Genomic DNA, 18253 nt, shown 5'->3' on the forward strand with positions numbered 1-18253 from the left:
TAGAAAACATCAATTTTCCTGTTTTTAAACCTTTGCATTGCAATATCTCAGCAACTAAAGGTCGTATCAACAAAGTCCCAAGAAGCAAAATATAGAGAATTTTCTTAGCTTTTCAAAAATATTTTTGCCTAAAGTGTGCAAACATGTGCACTAATTTAAAAAAAAATGAAAAACTGCGACTATTTTGTAAAAAGTCACCTAAATATGGATTTAACTTGCAAACGGTGCACTTTATCATAATTTCACTAAAGTACTTTTTGATTGCAAAATTTTTTGCAACCAATATTTCGATTTTTTGAAAAAAAATAGTATTGATTCAAAAATTCATAACTCGCTCAAATATTTTTTGCACAACCTGGAAATTTCTGAAAAGTTGGCATTTTATGTCCTCTAAAACATATCAAAAAAAAAATAAAAAAAAATAGTGTTTTTTTGCAAATCAAGTTTTAGTGATAAAAAGTTGAATAAAAAAATCACCAATTTTTTTACAGTGTATCATTTTTTTTTTCAGTATAGTCTGTATCCATACCTACAACTTTGCCAAAGATACCAAATCGATCAAAAAATTCCTTCAAAAGTGTTGTGGACAGAACCAGTGCGCGGAGTGCCCCCACTTTCCGCACGTCGCTGGCTCACAAGTGGCTGCCAGTCTGTCACTATGTGACGCAGGACAGCGCGTCAATATTTTATGCTAGCTGTCATGTTTGTTTGTTGTGCCCTTTCATTCTATTTCCGGATCTTAACAAGAATACACGCGTTTTACATTTTATTATATTTACCGTGTTTTATTTGCGTATCGTGCGCTGATTCCGTGGCCCTGCCGTAGGTTCCCACGCGACATCACGTCCCGCGCACCGGATACGACAGTGGCGACGAGATCTGTCGAATTTTGCCGGATTTTCCGCGGTTTTACGAAGGTGGGCGCCACCTAACCTACAAATCCGGCACCCGCGTGCAATCGAAGGAGGAGCCCCAGCAGCATGAACGATTGGCATGCTCAGCTCCCCGACATGGAGCAGCTTCAAATACGTCGGGAGCAGCTCCAGCAAGAACCGTTCCACCTTGCAAATCATCAACAGCAGCAGCTTCAGCGGTCTCCTGAGCAGTTGATCCGGATGATGCAGACGTTCGAGCAGCTGGCCAATGCAGTGCAGCAGATTGTCCAGCAGCAAAAGGATCTCATGGAGCGGTTCACAACAGACGCAGCCCAGCCGCCTCCAGACCCGGCGCAGAACGTCGACACGCTCCCCGGGAACACGAAGGCTTTCCAGACGGACACGGTCCGCAGCCACGCGGTGGTGATCAACGAGCACTCGGTGCAGCAATGGCGGAGATGCGCGTCGGTCGATTTCGGTGGGACGCCGATCCGACTTCCACTAGACGCCGCATCCGGCGGCCCAAAGTTATCATCACCCTCTGCTCGCGTAAACACGGCTTCTGGAATGGATTTGTCACTCGACGACGAGTTCCGATGTGACACCTCCATCACCGGAAGCAACCGCAACGAGCCGACCATCGTTACCGAGCTCCACGTATCCAGCTTCCCCGACCCGTCACCGGTGCTCGAGTCAGTCCTCCACAAGGTGTTCAACGAGGAACTCGGCAAAGAGGTGAACTTGGAGCTGAAAGAAAACCACCGACCGACCGTCTGCCCGAAATGCTCGGTGGCCTACGCTGTGGTTGAGAACGTCGACCACGAACTGGACAAGCAGCAGCAGCAGCTCAACATCACCACTCCGATCGTCTACTCGGAGTTGGCCGCCCCGATCGTCGGGATGCGGAAAGCCATCGGTTCAAAACCCGTCCTCAACGCTACTCTACAGCCGCGCCTGTACCCGCTGCTGGTCGAAAATGCACCCGGTGCATACCAGCAGAGCATCGCCACCTCGCTGGCCCGAGAACCCGGAGCGTTCTACCATCTCGAAGACGGCACAACCCAGAAGGAACACGACCGCAACCTGGAAGCCGTTCTGCACCATTTTCAAGACTACGCCCTCACGACGCGTCCCGACAACGCACCGCAGCATCGCATCGTCCGGTTCGAGGCAGACCGGAAACGTTTCGCATCACGCTTCGCACTGTACCTGCTCCTCTACGACTTGGCCTCCCAGTACGTCTCCACCGACCAGTTTGGGCACGCCGACGTGCAACGATTGATCAACCAGCACGTACGACCAGAGGAGGACTTTGCTATCGCCAGAATTCGCCTAGAGGACAACAGCACCCAGCCCGATCTACTACTCCGCAAGATTCGCCGGTACGTATTCGAGGGTTGGCCAAAAACGAAAGTCGCTGATCCGAAGATCCAGCGCTACCAGACCCGTGCCGACTTCGACGACGGAAAAGCATGCCAGCTGTGCACCTCCGTAGCACGGTCCCCACCGCACTCACTTCCTGTGCTATGGCCGAAACCTGCTGGCCCGTGGCAGCGCAGCTGCATGGATTTTGTGGAACCACCCAACGACGACTACGTAGTCCGCACGCATCGCATCTCTGCCCTCGCAACCATCGCCATCCTCCGCCAGATTTTTCCTCAACTCGGTAAGCCTAACCTAATCGTGAACGACAACCGAACGCAATTCCCGAGTGTCAAATTTTCTTCAAACGGCGTTTACCACACCGCGACCGCCCCGTACCAGCCGCACGGACGAGCAAAACGAGTCGTGGACATTCTCGAGCGTGCCGTCAAGAAAATTTCGGAGGGGAGAGGCACTATCGCAAGAACTTTGAACATCTTTCTGTCGGCGTACCGCTGCGCACCTGAAGTGCTCGACCCCGAACCGCACCAGAAGGAATTCCATCGTCGAGGCATCGCCATGCGAGATGGCAACCAACGCGTCACCCGCTCGCACATCAACCAACCGCAAAGTCGCTTCAAGGCCGGACCTGCTGCTTCACCATCGGCCAAACCGAAAGCGCTCCCGTTGGATGTCCTGCTCGGTGAGTGGAAGCTTGCGTCGTTTCCCGAGCTGCCACCATTGAGCCTGATGCAGTTGACGCCGCGTCCGCCCTCTTCTCTACCTGCGATTCCAGCTGAACCAAACACACGCGCAACCTGCACCCGATCTGGATCGCTGCTTCTACTAGAACCCGGTGCAACACCATCTCCATTCCCTGCGTCGTCGTCTTCAACGAGTTCGTCGCAGCTGGCACTCTTCTCCGGCGCACCGACAGCGCTTGCAAGAGCCGACCAGCTGTTTTAAGAGGGGAGATGTTGTGGACAGAACCAGTGCGCGGAGTGCCCCCACTTTCCGCACGTCGCTGGCTCACAAGTGGCTGCCAGTCTGTCACTATGTGACGCAGGACAGCGCGTCAATATTTTATGCTAGCTGTCATGTTTGTTTGTTGTGCCCTTTCATTCTATTTCCGGATCTTAACAAGAATACACGCGTTTTACATTTTATTATATTTACCGTGTTTTATTTGCGTATCGTGCGCTGATTCCGTGGCCCTGCCGTAGGTTCCCACGCGACATCACGTCCCGCGCACCGGATACGACAAAAAGATACAGATTTTTGAATTTTCATGCATCATTTTTGTATGGACAGTTGCCAAATTTGTATGGAAAATTATATGGACAAACTAATGATGCAAAATGGCTTCTTTGGGCATACCGAAGGCACCAAAAAAGTTTCAGTCGGATTAAAAAATACAAAAAAAAAATCGAATGACCGAAATCCTAGAGAACTGCTCTTTTGCAACAATCGAAGAAATTCTGATTTTGCCAACTTGTTGTACACAAACATAAACGCGCTACAGCAACCCGTAAACTCAACCTTTATTTTTCCTAAAGACATCAATTATCCAAAACGTCACTAAAAGAAATAAAAATTGCACTCCAAGTTGGACTCACAACTTTAATTAACTTTCAACGAATTTTAAAACGGAACTTTTACTCCATATTATGCTTTAATTTTATGATAAAAGAAAAAAAACTTTTCCTTCACCGAGTTATCTAAACTTGAAACTTTCCAAACTCATCATCGCAAAACGCTTTCGAAAACGCAACGTGCACTCTTTTAAAAAGTGATCAAATATTAAATAAAATCCCTGTGAAACTGCTTCCATGGCTCAGCTCAGTCTCTCTCGTGGGGCAACCATCCCCGTCTCCAAATGCCAAATGTGGCCATCATCATCCGAGAGCGGGGTTGGGAAGGGGACACCCCCGCCCAAAGAAAAGTCAAACTCTCCAAGTTGGAAAAACAATGACGCGCTCTAGGAAAAGTGTTTTGTGGTGCGCTACTTTTCATCGCGGTGACTGGGAGTGGGATTGGAAAAATTTGCGAGGAGTTTTTCGCAGCGGAAAAAAACTTTTTCCTCCTCAAACTCGCGTCAATATCTGCTTATATTTCCACAAACTCGATGACTTTGCAAAAGTGCCTCCCCCACCCTTAACTTGCGCTGGACCGTAAACCGGATTCTAAAGTTGAGTTTCTCGTTCTGCTTCTCTTTTTCCTCTCTTTTTTCGCCCTCTTATCGGTATTTTCACAAAACAAAAAAAAACAAACAGGAGTCGATGCTGGGCTCGCCGATCCAGGGACTTCGGAGTGCCTCGCCCGGAACCAAGGGGGACACCGGCGAGAAGGGCGACATTGGGCTGCCCGGCCAGAAGGGCGAACAGGGCACCAAGGGTGACCGGGGCGATCCGGGCCTGACCGGGGCCAAGGGAGAAAGGGTACCTAGCTAGAGGATCTTTTCGGTGTCGTTTTTCACCCTTTTTTTGTTTGTGATTTTTTTGTCAGTCACCTTTTGCTTAGTAGAATTTGAAAAGTAGTTAATGGATATTTTTTATTAATGGAACTCCAACTTTTTTTTTTGTATGAGTATTTGAGTTGAATTTCTGCAAAAAAAAATATTCTAATTTTTGCAATACATTAAATACAAAAACGGAGAAAGTACATGAGCATTTCCAATTGTTGGAACACTAGAGTGGTTCAAAAATGACTTTTCAAGTATTAGTCTGACTTTCAGATAGCTCTAAATTTGGATGTTAAAGACATCAAATTTACCGCGATAAATTTACCTACACGCCTATGATATTAACATTTATAGTAAAAATGATTGATGTGCTCAAAATAAGCATAACGTTTGTTTAAAACATAGGGACAGTTGTAAAAACAACATATTATAGCTGTGCCAAAGATATGCAAGTCTTTTAAAGAGCTGGAAGGAAAAACCTTTTATTATGACTAAAGGAGGTACATTTCCCCTAACAGAGATTTTAAAAGATTATGTTATTGAATTGACTGTATGGCATGATTTCATTTCTTTTAAAAATATTATTATTATTATTATTATTATTATTATTACTGTTACCAAAGTTGAAGAAGATGTGATGATGAAAACATTTCTTTTAAAATAGTTTATTAAAAAAAAACAGAGAATAGCAGTGTTTTTTAAACAAATGTTCTTTTTTTAACATAAAAAATGATATTTTCAGAATAATGCTTTAATTAAGTTCTTCAAATCATTTTTTGATTAGATTATTCTTTTTCTAGTAAAAAAAGATTATATCTTTAAATATTTGTTAAAACTGCTTTTTTTAAGTGGGTAATTCTCCCCCAACTCACACAGCAGTTGCCCCGATTTGATGGCGTACTCAGAATTCCGAAAAAACGTATTTTTCATCGAAAAAAACACTAAAAAAGTTTTAAAATTCTCCCATTTTCCGTTACTTGACTGTAAAAAATTTGGAACATGTCATTTTATGGGAAATTTAATGTACTTTTCGAATCTACATTGTCCCAGAAGGGTCATTTTTTCGTTTAGAACAAAAATTTTCATTTTAAAATTTCGTGTTTTTCTAACTTTGCAGGGTTATTTTTTAGAGTGTAACAATGTTCTATAAAGTTGTAGAGCAGACAATTACAAAAAAATTTAATATATAGACATTAGCCTGTCCCATTTTGAGGTCATGTCGAGGAATTTCAGGTGCTCACTTCTTAAATGATAGATTATGATGTTAGGAACAATGTTTTCTTAGACAAGAAAAAATAATAAAATACTTTCTCGCACCCCCTAGTCGATTTACTGAAAAAAGTCACTTTTTTGAACAAATTTTTTAAAATCGCTTGGAATCAATACAAAAACTGTTTCGATCAGGTGTGTATTATCTTCAAACGATAGGTTTTTGTCCATATATTAAGATGCACTATCAATATTGGACCAAAATTCAAGTTTTTGGACTCTCCCAAGCGGATTTGTGTCGAAAAAATCGCATTTTTTCGAAACTTTTTTCAGAAATGTTCATTTAATTTAGGGTAGCCTATTTTTCCCAGTAAAACCAATACATGCAGCTTATAGGAAATTTCATGGCGAACATTTTTCCATCTGAGAAAATCCAATTTTGACACTCCAGAGCCGAGATATTTGAGTTTTAGTGAGGAAAAAAGTGCCAATTTTCAAAATTTCCCAGAATTCAGAAGCAAGGCCTACTAATTACACGATGTAGCAAGCATATGTCTCAAAGGTCAGGGTATGCTTTTTATAGTAATTTTGGCTGCTGAATCCGAATCTAAAATCAAATTTCGTGTAAACAGTAATGTTTTGGAGCTACACCCTTTTGGAATGTTATTTGCGTGTTTAAGAGGCAGTTTTTGTAAATATTGCTCGGTTTGTTCTAGAGGTCGTATCGAGGTGCTCCGATTTGGATGAAACTTTCAGCGTTTGTTTTTCTATACATGAGATGAACTCATGCCAAATATGAGCCCTCTACGACAAAGGGAAGTAGGATAAAACGGGCATTGAAGTTTGAGGTCCAAAAAACATAAAAAATCTTAAAATTGCTCGCATTTTAGTAAAACTTCATCAATTCCAACTCTCTTAGATGCATTCGAAAGGTCTTTTGAAGCACTTCAAAATGAGCCATAGACATCCAGGATTGGTTTAACATTTTCTCATAGCTTTTGCAAATTACTGTTAAAAATGTTTTTTTTAAACCTCAATATCTTTTTGCAACAGCCAGCAACACCCATACTCTTTTAGTTCAAAAGTTGAAAATTTCATGGACTATAAGCCTACGGTAATAACTTTTTGGCCAATCGCAGTTTTTCTCATAGTTTTTCGATTTTTCTATAACAAACATTTTACAACGTTAGTTATTGTCCTGTAGGCATCCATAGCGGCACTTTTTAGTCTCACTTTTGTCATATTCGAAATCCTCGGAAAATTCAAACTTCAATGCCCGTTTTACCCCACTTCCCTTTGTCGTAGAGGGCTCATATTTGGCATGAGTTCATCTCATGTATAGACAAACAAACGCTGAAAGTTTCATCCAAATCGGAGCACCTCGATACGACCTCTAGAACAAACCGAGCAATATTTACAAAAACTGCCTCTTAAACATGCAAATAACATTCCAAAAGGGTGTAGCTCCAAAATATCACTGTTTACACGAAATTTGATTTCAGATTCGGATTCAGAAGCCAAAATTACTATAAATAAGCATACCCTGACCTTTGAGACATATGCTTGCTACATCGTGTTATTAGTAGGCCTTGCTTCTAAATTCTGAGAAATTTTGAAAATTTGCACTTTTTTCCTCACTAAAACTCAAATATCTCGGCTCTGGAGTGTCAAAATTGGATTTTCTCAGATGGAAAAATGTTCGCCATGAAATTTCCTATAAGCTGCATGTATTGGTTTTACTGGGAAAAATAGGCTACCCTAAATTAAATGAACATTTCTGAAAAAAGTTTCGAAAAAAGCGATTTTTTCGACACAAATCCGCCTGGGAGAGTCCAAAAACTTAAATTTTGGTCCAATATTGATAGTGCATCTTAATCTATGGACAAAAACCTATCGTTTGAAGATAATACACACCTGATCGAAACAGTTTTTGTATTGATTCCAAGCGATTTTAGAAAATTTGTTCAAAAAAGTGACTTTTTTCAGTAAATTGACTAGGGGGTGCGAGAAAGTCTTGTCTAAGAAAACATTGTTCCTAACATCATAATCTATCATTTAAGAAGTGAGCACCTGAAATTCCTCGACATGACCTCAAAATGGGACAGGCTAATAGACATACTGTAACTTGGATTTGACCCGCACTTTTCTCTCGCACTTTTGACAACAAAATTTCCAAAAACTAGGCAACCAGCAGTTGTTTATATACATTTCCAGTCGCAGTTTCCACCAAACTGGACATTCGCACTTTAAAATTGCGATTGACAGGTGAATAACATCATTTTTTGAGAAAATTAAAATTTCCCAAGCCAGTTTGACAAGTCGCAATAGTGCGATCGATAGCAATTATTTAGTGCGAAGTCCAAGTTAGTGAGAGTTGCGGTTTGCTTATAAACATCACGAGTTATTGCAATTTCACGAAAAAAAAGTTTTGAAAATGTTGGTCGTCGTTGATCATGGCCGTTCATGGTCACCCGCGACAGACACGGACGACAAAACAAAGAGAAACGCAAAAAGTAACTTTTTCAAAACTTTTTTTCGTAAAATCGCGATAACTCGTGATGTTTAAAAGCAAACCCCTTATGTCCATATATTAAAATTTTTGTAATTGTCTGCTCTACAACTTTGTAGAACATTGAATAAACACATAGAAAATAGAAAAAAACACGAAATTTTAAAATAAAAAATTTTGTTCTATATGAAAAAATGATCGTTCTGGGTCAATGTAGATTCGAAAAGAACATTTAATTTCCCATAAATTGACATGTTACAAATTTTTTTACAGTCGAGTAACAGAAAATGGGAGAATTTTTAAAACTTTGTAAGTGTTTTTTTCGATGAAAAATACTTTTTTTCGGAACTCTGAGTACGTCATCAGATCGGGCGTCTAATTTTACATAAAAGTCCCTTTGACACAAAATTTCTATCTCATCACCGTTTCAGGCAAATTGTTGAAAAACACGTCTTTTTTCGCATGTTCAAAAATGGAAGGGGTCGTACCGCCCCTCCGCAACGAGATATCAAAAACGGACCTCGGATTCGTGATCAGGGACAAAAGTTACCCCTTAGGACAAAGTTTCACGAAAATCGAAGAGGGGTCGGGGCAACTTTTCCCGATTTCGTGTGAGTTGGTAGAGAATTACCCAAGTAAAACAAAACAAAGATATTTTGTGCAACAAAATTTCTTCCAAAACATTTTAAATATTTGATAATTTTATTACAGAGAACAATACCTCACAAAAAAGATTTTTGAAAACTTAAAAAGGCTTACAAAAAAAATCTAAGAAACTAGTCATAATTAAGGCTACAACTGTACGGATTTTTTCCTTACCGTACGGATTTTCGACTCGCGGATTTTTATAAGGCCGGAATTTGTGTACGGAATTTTTCACATTATAAGGATTTGTACGGAATTTTGACAACTTTTCAAATTGATTTGCTTTTCTGATCTGGCCAAAGCTTTTTCTAATTAGACAATTTTATTTATCTGTCAATTTGTTTTAAAGAGATGATTTGGGTAGTTTTCCGGGTTTTCCTCAATTGATTAACAATTATTGTTCATTTGAAATTCCTTACAAAACTTATTTATCCGATAAAAAATCCAAGGGGTTTCTATGGCTCGTGAATACCTGTAAACGTTTTAATTACAAATCCAGAGTTTTTTTTTTAAAAAAAAAGGTCCTTTAAGCTTATGTGTTTCACATGTTTATAGGACCTTAAAAAACTTTTCAAATGTTTTCATGAGAACGATATTATTTTTGTAAGCAAGCTTGACCTTTCGAAAACTTTTAAACGTATAATAAAATAAATGGAAGAACATGAAGATTTGATTCCGCAAATCGCGGTTTATTTTGTAAATATTTTTAAACGTGCATGTCATAAGCAAAGTGAAATTTGTAAATTGTAAAAACGAGACAGTTTAATATTTTTGATTTCTAATTTATATAAATTATTCCTTGACAGTTTTTGTTATACCATGGTGTCATATCGGCAAAGTGTACGGAATTTTGCTTAGCAAGAGTTGGTAGCCTTAGTCATAATAAACGGAATGATTAAACAAACAAAAATTATAAAACAAAACTTACATAAAATCTTTTTTTTTTCGTGTAAATAACTTACAATGGAAATCCAATGGAAAAAGAACTGTAAAAACATAGAGAAAGTATGTTTTAAAATCTTATTGTCTTTAAAAAGAAAAGAAAATAACTTCAACACTCTAATAACTAACGTACAGAATCAGTTGAAACGGTTGATTCAACTCGCTGGTTCTTAATCATTTATGCGATCTAGATTTACTAGGAGTGTCTAAATGTACCTAGAATTGAATTTTAGAAACTAGATTACTACAACAAAAGAAATCGTTCCAACTTATTTTTTACATGCAACAAAATTCCACAAAAAAATAGAAGCTACAAATCCAACTAATTTGAAGGTTGAATTTTAACTGCATTTTTCTTCCAAAATGCAATTTATGAATGTATTTTTGCAAACATTATTCTTTTAAATCCCTTTCTTCGAGCATTTTTCAACATTATTTTTTCTGTTTTCCTTAATATTTTTGGTTTCTTTTCACTCTTTTGAACTTGGACAGTTTTTTAAATACTGTTTTGAAATATTTATCAATTAGATTTTTTTAATATTTTGTCAAGATAGTGTTTTACACTCACTCAACAATGTTCAACATATTTTCTTGCTTCGGGAATATTTCTTTGACTTCATTCATTCTTTTAAAAATTTGAAGCTGTTTCAAATGTTTTTTGATCTCAAAAATCATTTTTTTGAGAATTTATTTTCTTTCGAAATCATGTATTTTTATTTCTGTAAGATTTTTCATTCTCTTCAACATAAGCTGTACTTAAAAAAAATTGTATGAGAATAAATTAAAATGTTAACTCATTTCAAAGTATTTGAGAATGGTAAACAATATAAATTTAAAAGGTTTCTAAATTATGTATGTGAGTTTTTTTTTCTTTTCTTTAAAAATTGTCTTATTTCAGTAATTTTTATCATTTCATTTCATTTTTGTTGGTATTACATGGGTTTTTTTTTAAATCTGTATTTAATATATTTTCACAATTTTAAATTCTATTCAAAATCATGTATTCTTGTTTTTGTAATACATATTTCGGTTTGGAAAAACTGAACCTTTTGAAATTTAAATAGTTGAAGGTATTATGCTCAATTTGATTTAAGAATCACGATTCTTATTTCTTTCGACTTTATTTGCTTGCGACCATTTGTCCTTTGAATCATTTGTTTGTTTTACCTTATGTCATGAACTCGATTTATTTTGTCATAAATTCATGGAAATAATAAAGTTTTAAAATCCTTTTTTTTTCAACTGATCTCAAATTTTTTTAGTAATAAAAGAAAGCTTTCCGCTACTTCGCTATTTATCAGATGATTGTTTTTATACCAACTATTCGCTTAAAAAAAAGTAAGATAATGTTTTTGGGAAAAAGTGGGGTTTCAATAGTTTTGCAGCAATTTTCATTTAGCTGAGGTTGATTGAGTAACCGGATAAAAAAAAATTAGGTTGAAATTCAGATTTTTGATTATTATCATAGCACTTTTATAAGAAGTTTTTTCAACATAGCAAATTAAACAAGGTGTACATTTGCATTAATTTTTTGAGTGAAAAAAAATAGTGGTGAATGTTTTCTTTAACTGTTATATCAAATTCTCAGTTTCAAACTCTTCAAATGGAAAACCAATTTGTTTCAATGAGATAATCATTATTATCTTTTTTGTCAACAAGTGTGTTGTGTTGGCTTTATTATTTTTTAAATTAGTTTATGTTTTCATAAATGATTTCAAAGGTATCAAAGGTATCAAATTTTGTTTTTGATCATTAAAATCAGCTCACCACTTTTGCACCATTTCCTTTAAGATTGCACAAAAACACCCCTCCCAGAAGCATCCCAAAAAGGAGGCCATTAGCGTTCGCAAAGCTGCTTACCTTAACCACCACTCCACACCCGAACCTTGACCTTCCTCGACATCGTTTAGTGAAGCTTCCACCCAGCCCGAGCAAAAAAATAATCCTTTGCCACTTAGTCTTGCACGACAGTCCAAGCCTCGAACCACCCTCCAGCTTGCACGCAACCACAGCCCATTCACAAAACAGATTTTTCCTCGTGCAGTTTTTCATCGATTTTTGTTTGCTCGTGAAGATACCTTCAATCCCCACAGCGTTTCTTTTTCTTTGATTTTTTTTTTGCTGTTTATTTTTGGAATATTGGCCCTCGTTAGTCGTACTTTGTTGTTGTCTTGTCTTGTTTGAAAAGGATACCAGTTTGCTTCGCCCATCATCTTCGGTTGAATGTCTCCACTTGAAAGTTTACTTTTTGGGAAAGTGATTTTGTAAAGAAGTTTTTTTTCTTTTTTTTCTGTTTCGTCTCGTTTGTTTCGAAGAATCCCTTAGGGGAATTTTGTTTTTGTGTGTCTTTGGTGGCATCTTGGGAGCAAACAACGGGGTTGAATTGGTTTATCCCTTTTTTTATTCGTCTTCTTTTTCTTTGCCAAACTGTGTTGATCTTAATCTGTTGCATGCTGCTTTCAATGTGATAAAAATAAGCTGAAAAACTTTTCCACTGACATTCCAAATCTTCCCCCACAGGGCCACAGTTCGGTGGGAGCACCCGGACCAAAGGGAGCCATCGGACCGCCGGGAGTTTCGGGGCTGCCGGGACAAACCGGTGCCACTGGGACGAAGGGCGACAAGGGAACGACGGGTGACGTGGGTCCCCAGGGGCCGCCGGGACCGCCCGGGGCGGTGGTTTACAGCGATTCCCGAAATGGAACCTTGGCTGCCGCAGATCAGTGCCAGTGTCCAGCGGGCCAACCGGGACCACCCGGACCACGGGGCCCTGCCGGCTTTGACGGGGCCCCCGGAGTGCCAGGTAAGAGATAGAAGGGATTTATCTTAATTAAATCCTTCGTTTAATTTATAACACGCGCTGATAGAATGCTCTTTGATCAAAACATGTGATTAAAGATGTTTTATTATGCTGATCAGAATTCATGTCCAGATTGACTCCATCGAAGCAAATCTTACCTTACCTTGCTTTTTTGATAATTAGTTTTTGTCTCTTCAGTAATTTCAGTAAAACAAAAAAGACAAATTTCCAAAATTCCTTATGAAAACTAAATTTAACAACTTTCATCAATGTTTAAGCTTCTGATTTAAATTCACCATATTTAATTAACTATAAAATGGCTGTATATATATATGCACTAAAGTGATAAAACTAATTATTCAAAAAAAAATCAGAAATAAATTGCCTACAAGATTGTGATATTGGTTTTGGGGGTAAATTTTTGTAGTAGTAGGTTTTTAAGGAGAAATTCGTAAAAAATGCTGGCATTTTTTTAAAGCTTTAATATGTTGCCAATTAAAAAAGAGGATTGATTGAACCAATATGAATACAGCACATTTTTCGTGGGACCCCTAACTATAATTTGAAGTTAATACGGGGCAATTTGATTCTATTTTTGAATCTTTTAGAACAAATTAAAGGCCTTTTCCGAAGTTTCGATTATCCGAAGCTCGATTATCCGAAAGTTCGAATCAAGTACAGAAATAAAATTCGTACTTCTAACATACAATTATAATTCAGCAACCCAATTTTAGACTAATTTGACTAGTTGAGATTGAGAAAAAAAATTTCAAATCATTTTTTTCAATGTTTCATCACCACCATTTTGGCCACCATCTTGGATTTGAAAATTCTAAATCACTTTAAAGAATTTTTGGAGTCATACTGAAGCTCAAGAATCAAATATAAGACAACGATTTTTTATTCGTGTTTCGATTATCCGAAGAGACATTTTCCCAAGGGCTTCGGATAATCGAGGACTGTAAATCGTGAGTTCTAAACGATTTTTGGGAATTTTTAATTGTATCAAAAAATGTTCTTGAGGCAAAAACCTATTAAAATCCGGGTAAGCCTGAAGGTTTCCGCAACATTTAGGATATGAGCAATTCTCTACCAAAACCGGAAATGGATTTTATTTGTATTTTTTGATTTGGCTCAAACTTTGTGGGGGCCTTCCCTATGACCAAATAAGCTATTTTGTGTCATAGGTTCACCCATACAGGTCTCCATACAATTTTGGCTGCTGTCCATACAAAAATGATATGTAAATATTCAAACAGCTGTAACTTTTGAGTGAATTTTCTGATCAATTTGGTGTCTTCGGCAAAGTTGTATGTATTGTTGAGGACAATTGAGAAAAAAATAGGTACACGGAAAAAAAAATGCTGATTTTTTTATCAACTTTTTTCTCACTAAAACTCAATTCCCAAAATACGTATTTTTTGATTTTCGAGATTTTTTGATATGTTTTAGGGGACTAAAATCCGCAACTTTTGAGCTATAGAGAAACATGGTCAAAAAATCTGCCGCCAAGTTATGAATTTTTGAAAAAATAGTGATTTTTGGAAAAAAATCGAAATTTCATGCAAAAACAAATTTGAAGTTATTTTTTAATGCAAAATTGAATTTGCAATCGAAAACTACTTTACAATTTTTTTGATTAAGGGCTTCGTTTTCAAGATATAGCCTCCGAAACTTTGATTTTAGCAAAATATCTGCAGTTTTTCGATTTTTAAAAATAGTGACCATAAGCGACCATTTCTAAAAATATTTTTTTGAAAAGTTCAGAAAATTTGCTATCAAATTGTCTAGGAGACATTGAAGATTGGACCTCGGGTTGCTGAGATACAGCCGCTTTAAGAAAAAGAAACACGAAAATTGAAGTTTTCTAAGTCTCACCAAAACAACCCACCATTTTCTAATGTCGATATCTCAGCAACTAATGGTCCGATTTTCAATGTTAAAACATGAAACATTCGTGAAATTTTCCGATCTTTTCGAAAAAAATATTTTGAAAATGTTTAAATCAAGACTAACATTTTAAAAGGGCCAAACATTGAATATTACGCCCATTTAAAATGTTAGTCTTTATTTAATTTTTTTCAAAATATTTTTTTCGAAAAGATCGGAAAATTTTACGAATGTTTCATGTTTTAACATTGAAAATCGGACCATTAGTTGCTGAGATATCGACATTAGAAAATGGTGGGTTGTTTTGGTGAGACTTAGAAAACTACAATTTTCGTGTTTCTTTTTCTTAAAGCGGCTGTATCTCAGCAACCCGAGGTCAAATTTTCTGAACTTTTCAAAAAAAAATATGTTTAGTAGTGGTCGCTCATGGTCACTATTTTTAAAAATCGAAAACTGCAAATATTTTGCTAAAATCAAACTTTCGGTGGCTATATCTTGAAAACGAAGCCCTTAATCAAAAAATCATATCTCTGAAACGAACGGTTCAACATCGCCAATTGAATGTGAAATTTTCCGAGGAATCCGATAAAAATATTTTCAGACATAAGCTCTTTGGTCCAGACACGGTCAAAACGCCATTTTAAGTTTTCATGCGACTTTTTCAAATGGTAAGCTAGATTTTTGAAACTTCTTACTATTTTTCCCGAATAGCCAAACTCATCACCTTTCTTTTACGTCTAAGACAGCTACAATCGGATGAAATGGCGCGGAGATATGATTTTTCGAAAAAAGAGGTTTTTGTGAAAAATGACGAAAATGGCCATTTTTTAAACCACCCTAACACGGCGTAGATCACCCTAATGGCCAAACAAAAAAATACGGATCTAATTATTTTGGCCAAGGAACCCCCAGAAAAATGTTGAGCCCGATCGGAGAACTTTTTTTTTCGGTTTAGACTCATTTCAAATGGAATTGCTGTATTACAACCTGAATATGTAGCCTATCATAATGGGAAACTTACTTGGCCGAAAGTCAGGCTGATGTAGGTGTTAGCCGAGTGGGCTAAGGCGTCTGTTCCTTTTTGATGGTGCTGGGTTTGAATCACGTCGGATGCAACCGATTCTTAGCGAAGCTACACCAAAATGTCACTTTTTTCAATTTTCGATGTGATTTTTTAAATTAAAGATTTCATTTTTAATATAATTCAATAAATGCAATGTGCTTTAAATGCGTTTTCTTGCCTAAAAAGCCAAAAATATTGACCAAATAAGGTATGCAAGCCATTAAGTGGCAGAGGAGTTTTTTCATAAATTTCTTTGTAGAGAAATCAATTATCTTTCCAGATATGTAATAACATTGCGGGGTTTCTTCTATTATTTTCTCGCTACAGCCAAAACGCTGAATCGGTCTTTTGTGTTTGGAAAACAGTTCATGCAGTGGGTAATATTAAGTGACTTCTCTCATATTTTTGCATGTGATATTACTATCGGATTATTGCTGAGAACCGTTTCTTTTAATGATATTTAACGCGGACCAACGATGGACGATGGACTTTAAACTAGAGTAAAATTAAAACAGGTTTTGTTTTGGAAAAAAACATCAATTTTTTAATCAAAGAACTTAAAAAATCGTGGGCAAAAAGATTGTTTACTTTTTTTAATGTGCGTAAAAATTAATTTTTCACCTAGTTTTCAATTGGAGGTTGTTTTTTACACCAAATAAAGTTAAAATTGTGGTAAATTGACTTATTTGAACTAAGTAACTGATTATTTAAAAAAAAATGGTACTTATCAAATTTAAATTTCATTTTAAGGGTTGAAAACCTTTCTATCTTTCCAAAGGTTTTATTTTGGTCCAAATTTGGCAAAAATACTATTTTCAGTGATTTTGTGTCAATACTATCAGAAATAAAAGCTATCTGATGTTTTGACTTCTCCTCGTATAAAAATGTATGAAAATTTTAGTGTGTGCCTTTCTCCCGCAAATTTCTTTTGTGGGAAAACAAATAGCCAAAAAAAAGAAGAAGAGGAATTTCAAAAATTCTTTAATGGTTAGAAAGGTAATTGGCTAGGCTAAACACTAGTTAAAAGGTTTCACAGATTTCGTTAACATGAAGTTTTATAAACCTTATTATGTAAACTTTGAACATTAGATCAAATTGGCCATAAAGTGATCATTGACCGTAACTCAGACAAACTTTTTTTCCACTTTGTTTTTGTAAACACATAAAATTAACCTTAAAACATGCCGAAACGCTGAATATGAGATTTTTAAGTCAAAAATAAGTATCAAAAGGGCTGGTGCGTCTTTTTGCCCCTCTCTAATCTATTGTACATTGTATGGAAAAATGATCTGTTTTGAATAATGCTAATCATCACTAAAAAATATAATGTTTTCTTTCATCCAGGTGAAACAGGCCTCCCCGGCCATCCCGGCCTGCCAGGAGACAAGGGTGACAAGGGAAGCACGGGCTCGAAGGGCGATAAAGGACCGGAGTTTATCATCAACGAGAACGCCTCGTTCAACTCGTCGAAGGTAAGTGCCTTGTCGCGCGGAACTTCCTGCCCGGCTCCAACAGCTTGCGTAAATTAATATCCGTTCAATGTCGAATGACACCTTTCCGTTTCCAGACAAATCGAGCCGAAAAGGGCGAACGCGGACCGCGGGGACGGCGGGGCAAACCGGGCCCCATCGGACCTCCGGGAAAACCGGGAACACCCGCCGACATGGGCCTCAACACGTGGCCGGTAAGTAGCAGTGAAGCCGCACAGATAAGGCCAAGAACCAGTCAACCGCAAGGAACTAACTGGACAGCGAATGGGTACCCGACCCCCACTCTGACAGGATACAACAAGATAATTAATTTTCCCTGTCAGACGTCAGGAGTTACGCGGCTGAAGCTACTCGGCAAATCCACGTGGCTCGTGCTTAACTGTGACTCTAGGCAATGTGTGTGCGCAGCACAGTTAGAAATAAGGGAGCAAACCATGTCATGTGCACACCACATATGAGCACAAAGAAATTCCTTTGCTATCTCTCCCCTCGAACCACCTCACCTCGTGAACCACCGCACCACCTCGGTGGTGGTCGCCACAAAGCTCTCGGAATAGCTGGAAAGTGCATCATTAATTTTTTTTTCATCTAACAAACGAGCTTAAATTCAGTGTGCATGTGCTCCCAGTTTGCGCGCACACACAAACTAAATAGGGTGTTCCAAAATGTAAAAGTTTAAATGTGTTTCCAAATCACGATAGACTTTAAAGCTTTAGTACAATAGATAATATAAGTAAATTTGGGACACCCTACTTACACCGTCAAAAACGCTAAGCGAACTTAAATGGAAAGTGCCATGTCGCTGCTAGCCACACAGTCGTCGGAATATATATAGTAGTAGATCTGTGATGATTTTACTCATGTTTTTCTTTCCATTCCTCTTGCCTTTTGAATCGTGTGCCATCGGTGACCGCGTGCACTAGGGACGACCCGGCGGAAAAGGAGAACCCGGACCAAAGGGTGACCGCGGCGAGAGCATCCAGGGGGTAAGTCCAAAGTTGATTTTC

The 18253-nt window shown here is 37.9% G+C and overlaps 1 protein-coding gene across 14 annotated transcripts in view; it reads left to right on the plus strand.

Annotated features, from left to right (window-relative positions):
• Nucleotides 1-18253, plus strand: part of LOC120414208 (collagen alpha-1(XVIII) chain) — a 622129-nt gene that overhangs the window by 505286 nt on the left and 98590 nt on the right. For 13 of the 14 annotated variants that reach the window (XM_052710469.1, XM_052710470.1, XM_052710472.1 and 10 more), the window contains 5 exons: nt 4511-4675; nt 12524-12806; nt 17101-17228; nt 17324-17440; nt 18170-18232. In XM_052710469.1, coding sequence (XP_052566429.1) covers nt 4511-4675; nt 12524-12806; nt 17101-17228; nt 17324-17440; nt 18170-18232 — 756 coding nt within the window. The remainder of the gene's footprint in view (nt 1-4510; nt 4676-12523; nt 12807-17100; nt 17229-17323; nt 17441-18169; nt 18233-18253) is intronic. The other variant, XM_039575305.2, reaches the window with a different exon arrangement.

This window comes from Culex pipiens, chromosome 3, assembly GCF_016801865.2.
Source record: "Culex pipiens pallens isolate TS chromosome 3, TS_CPP_V2, whole genome shotgun sequence".
In the NCBI taxonomy this organism is placed as follows: domain Eukaryota; kingdom Metazoa; phylum Arthropoda; class Insecta; order Diptera; family Culicidae; genus Culex; species Culex pipiens.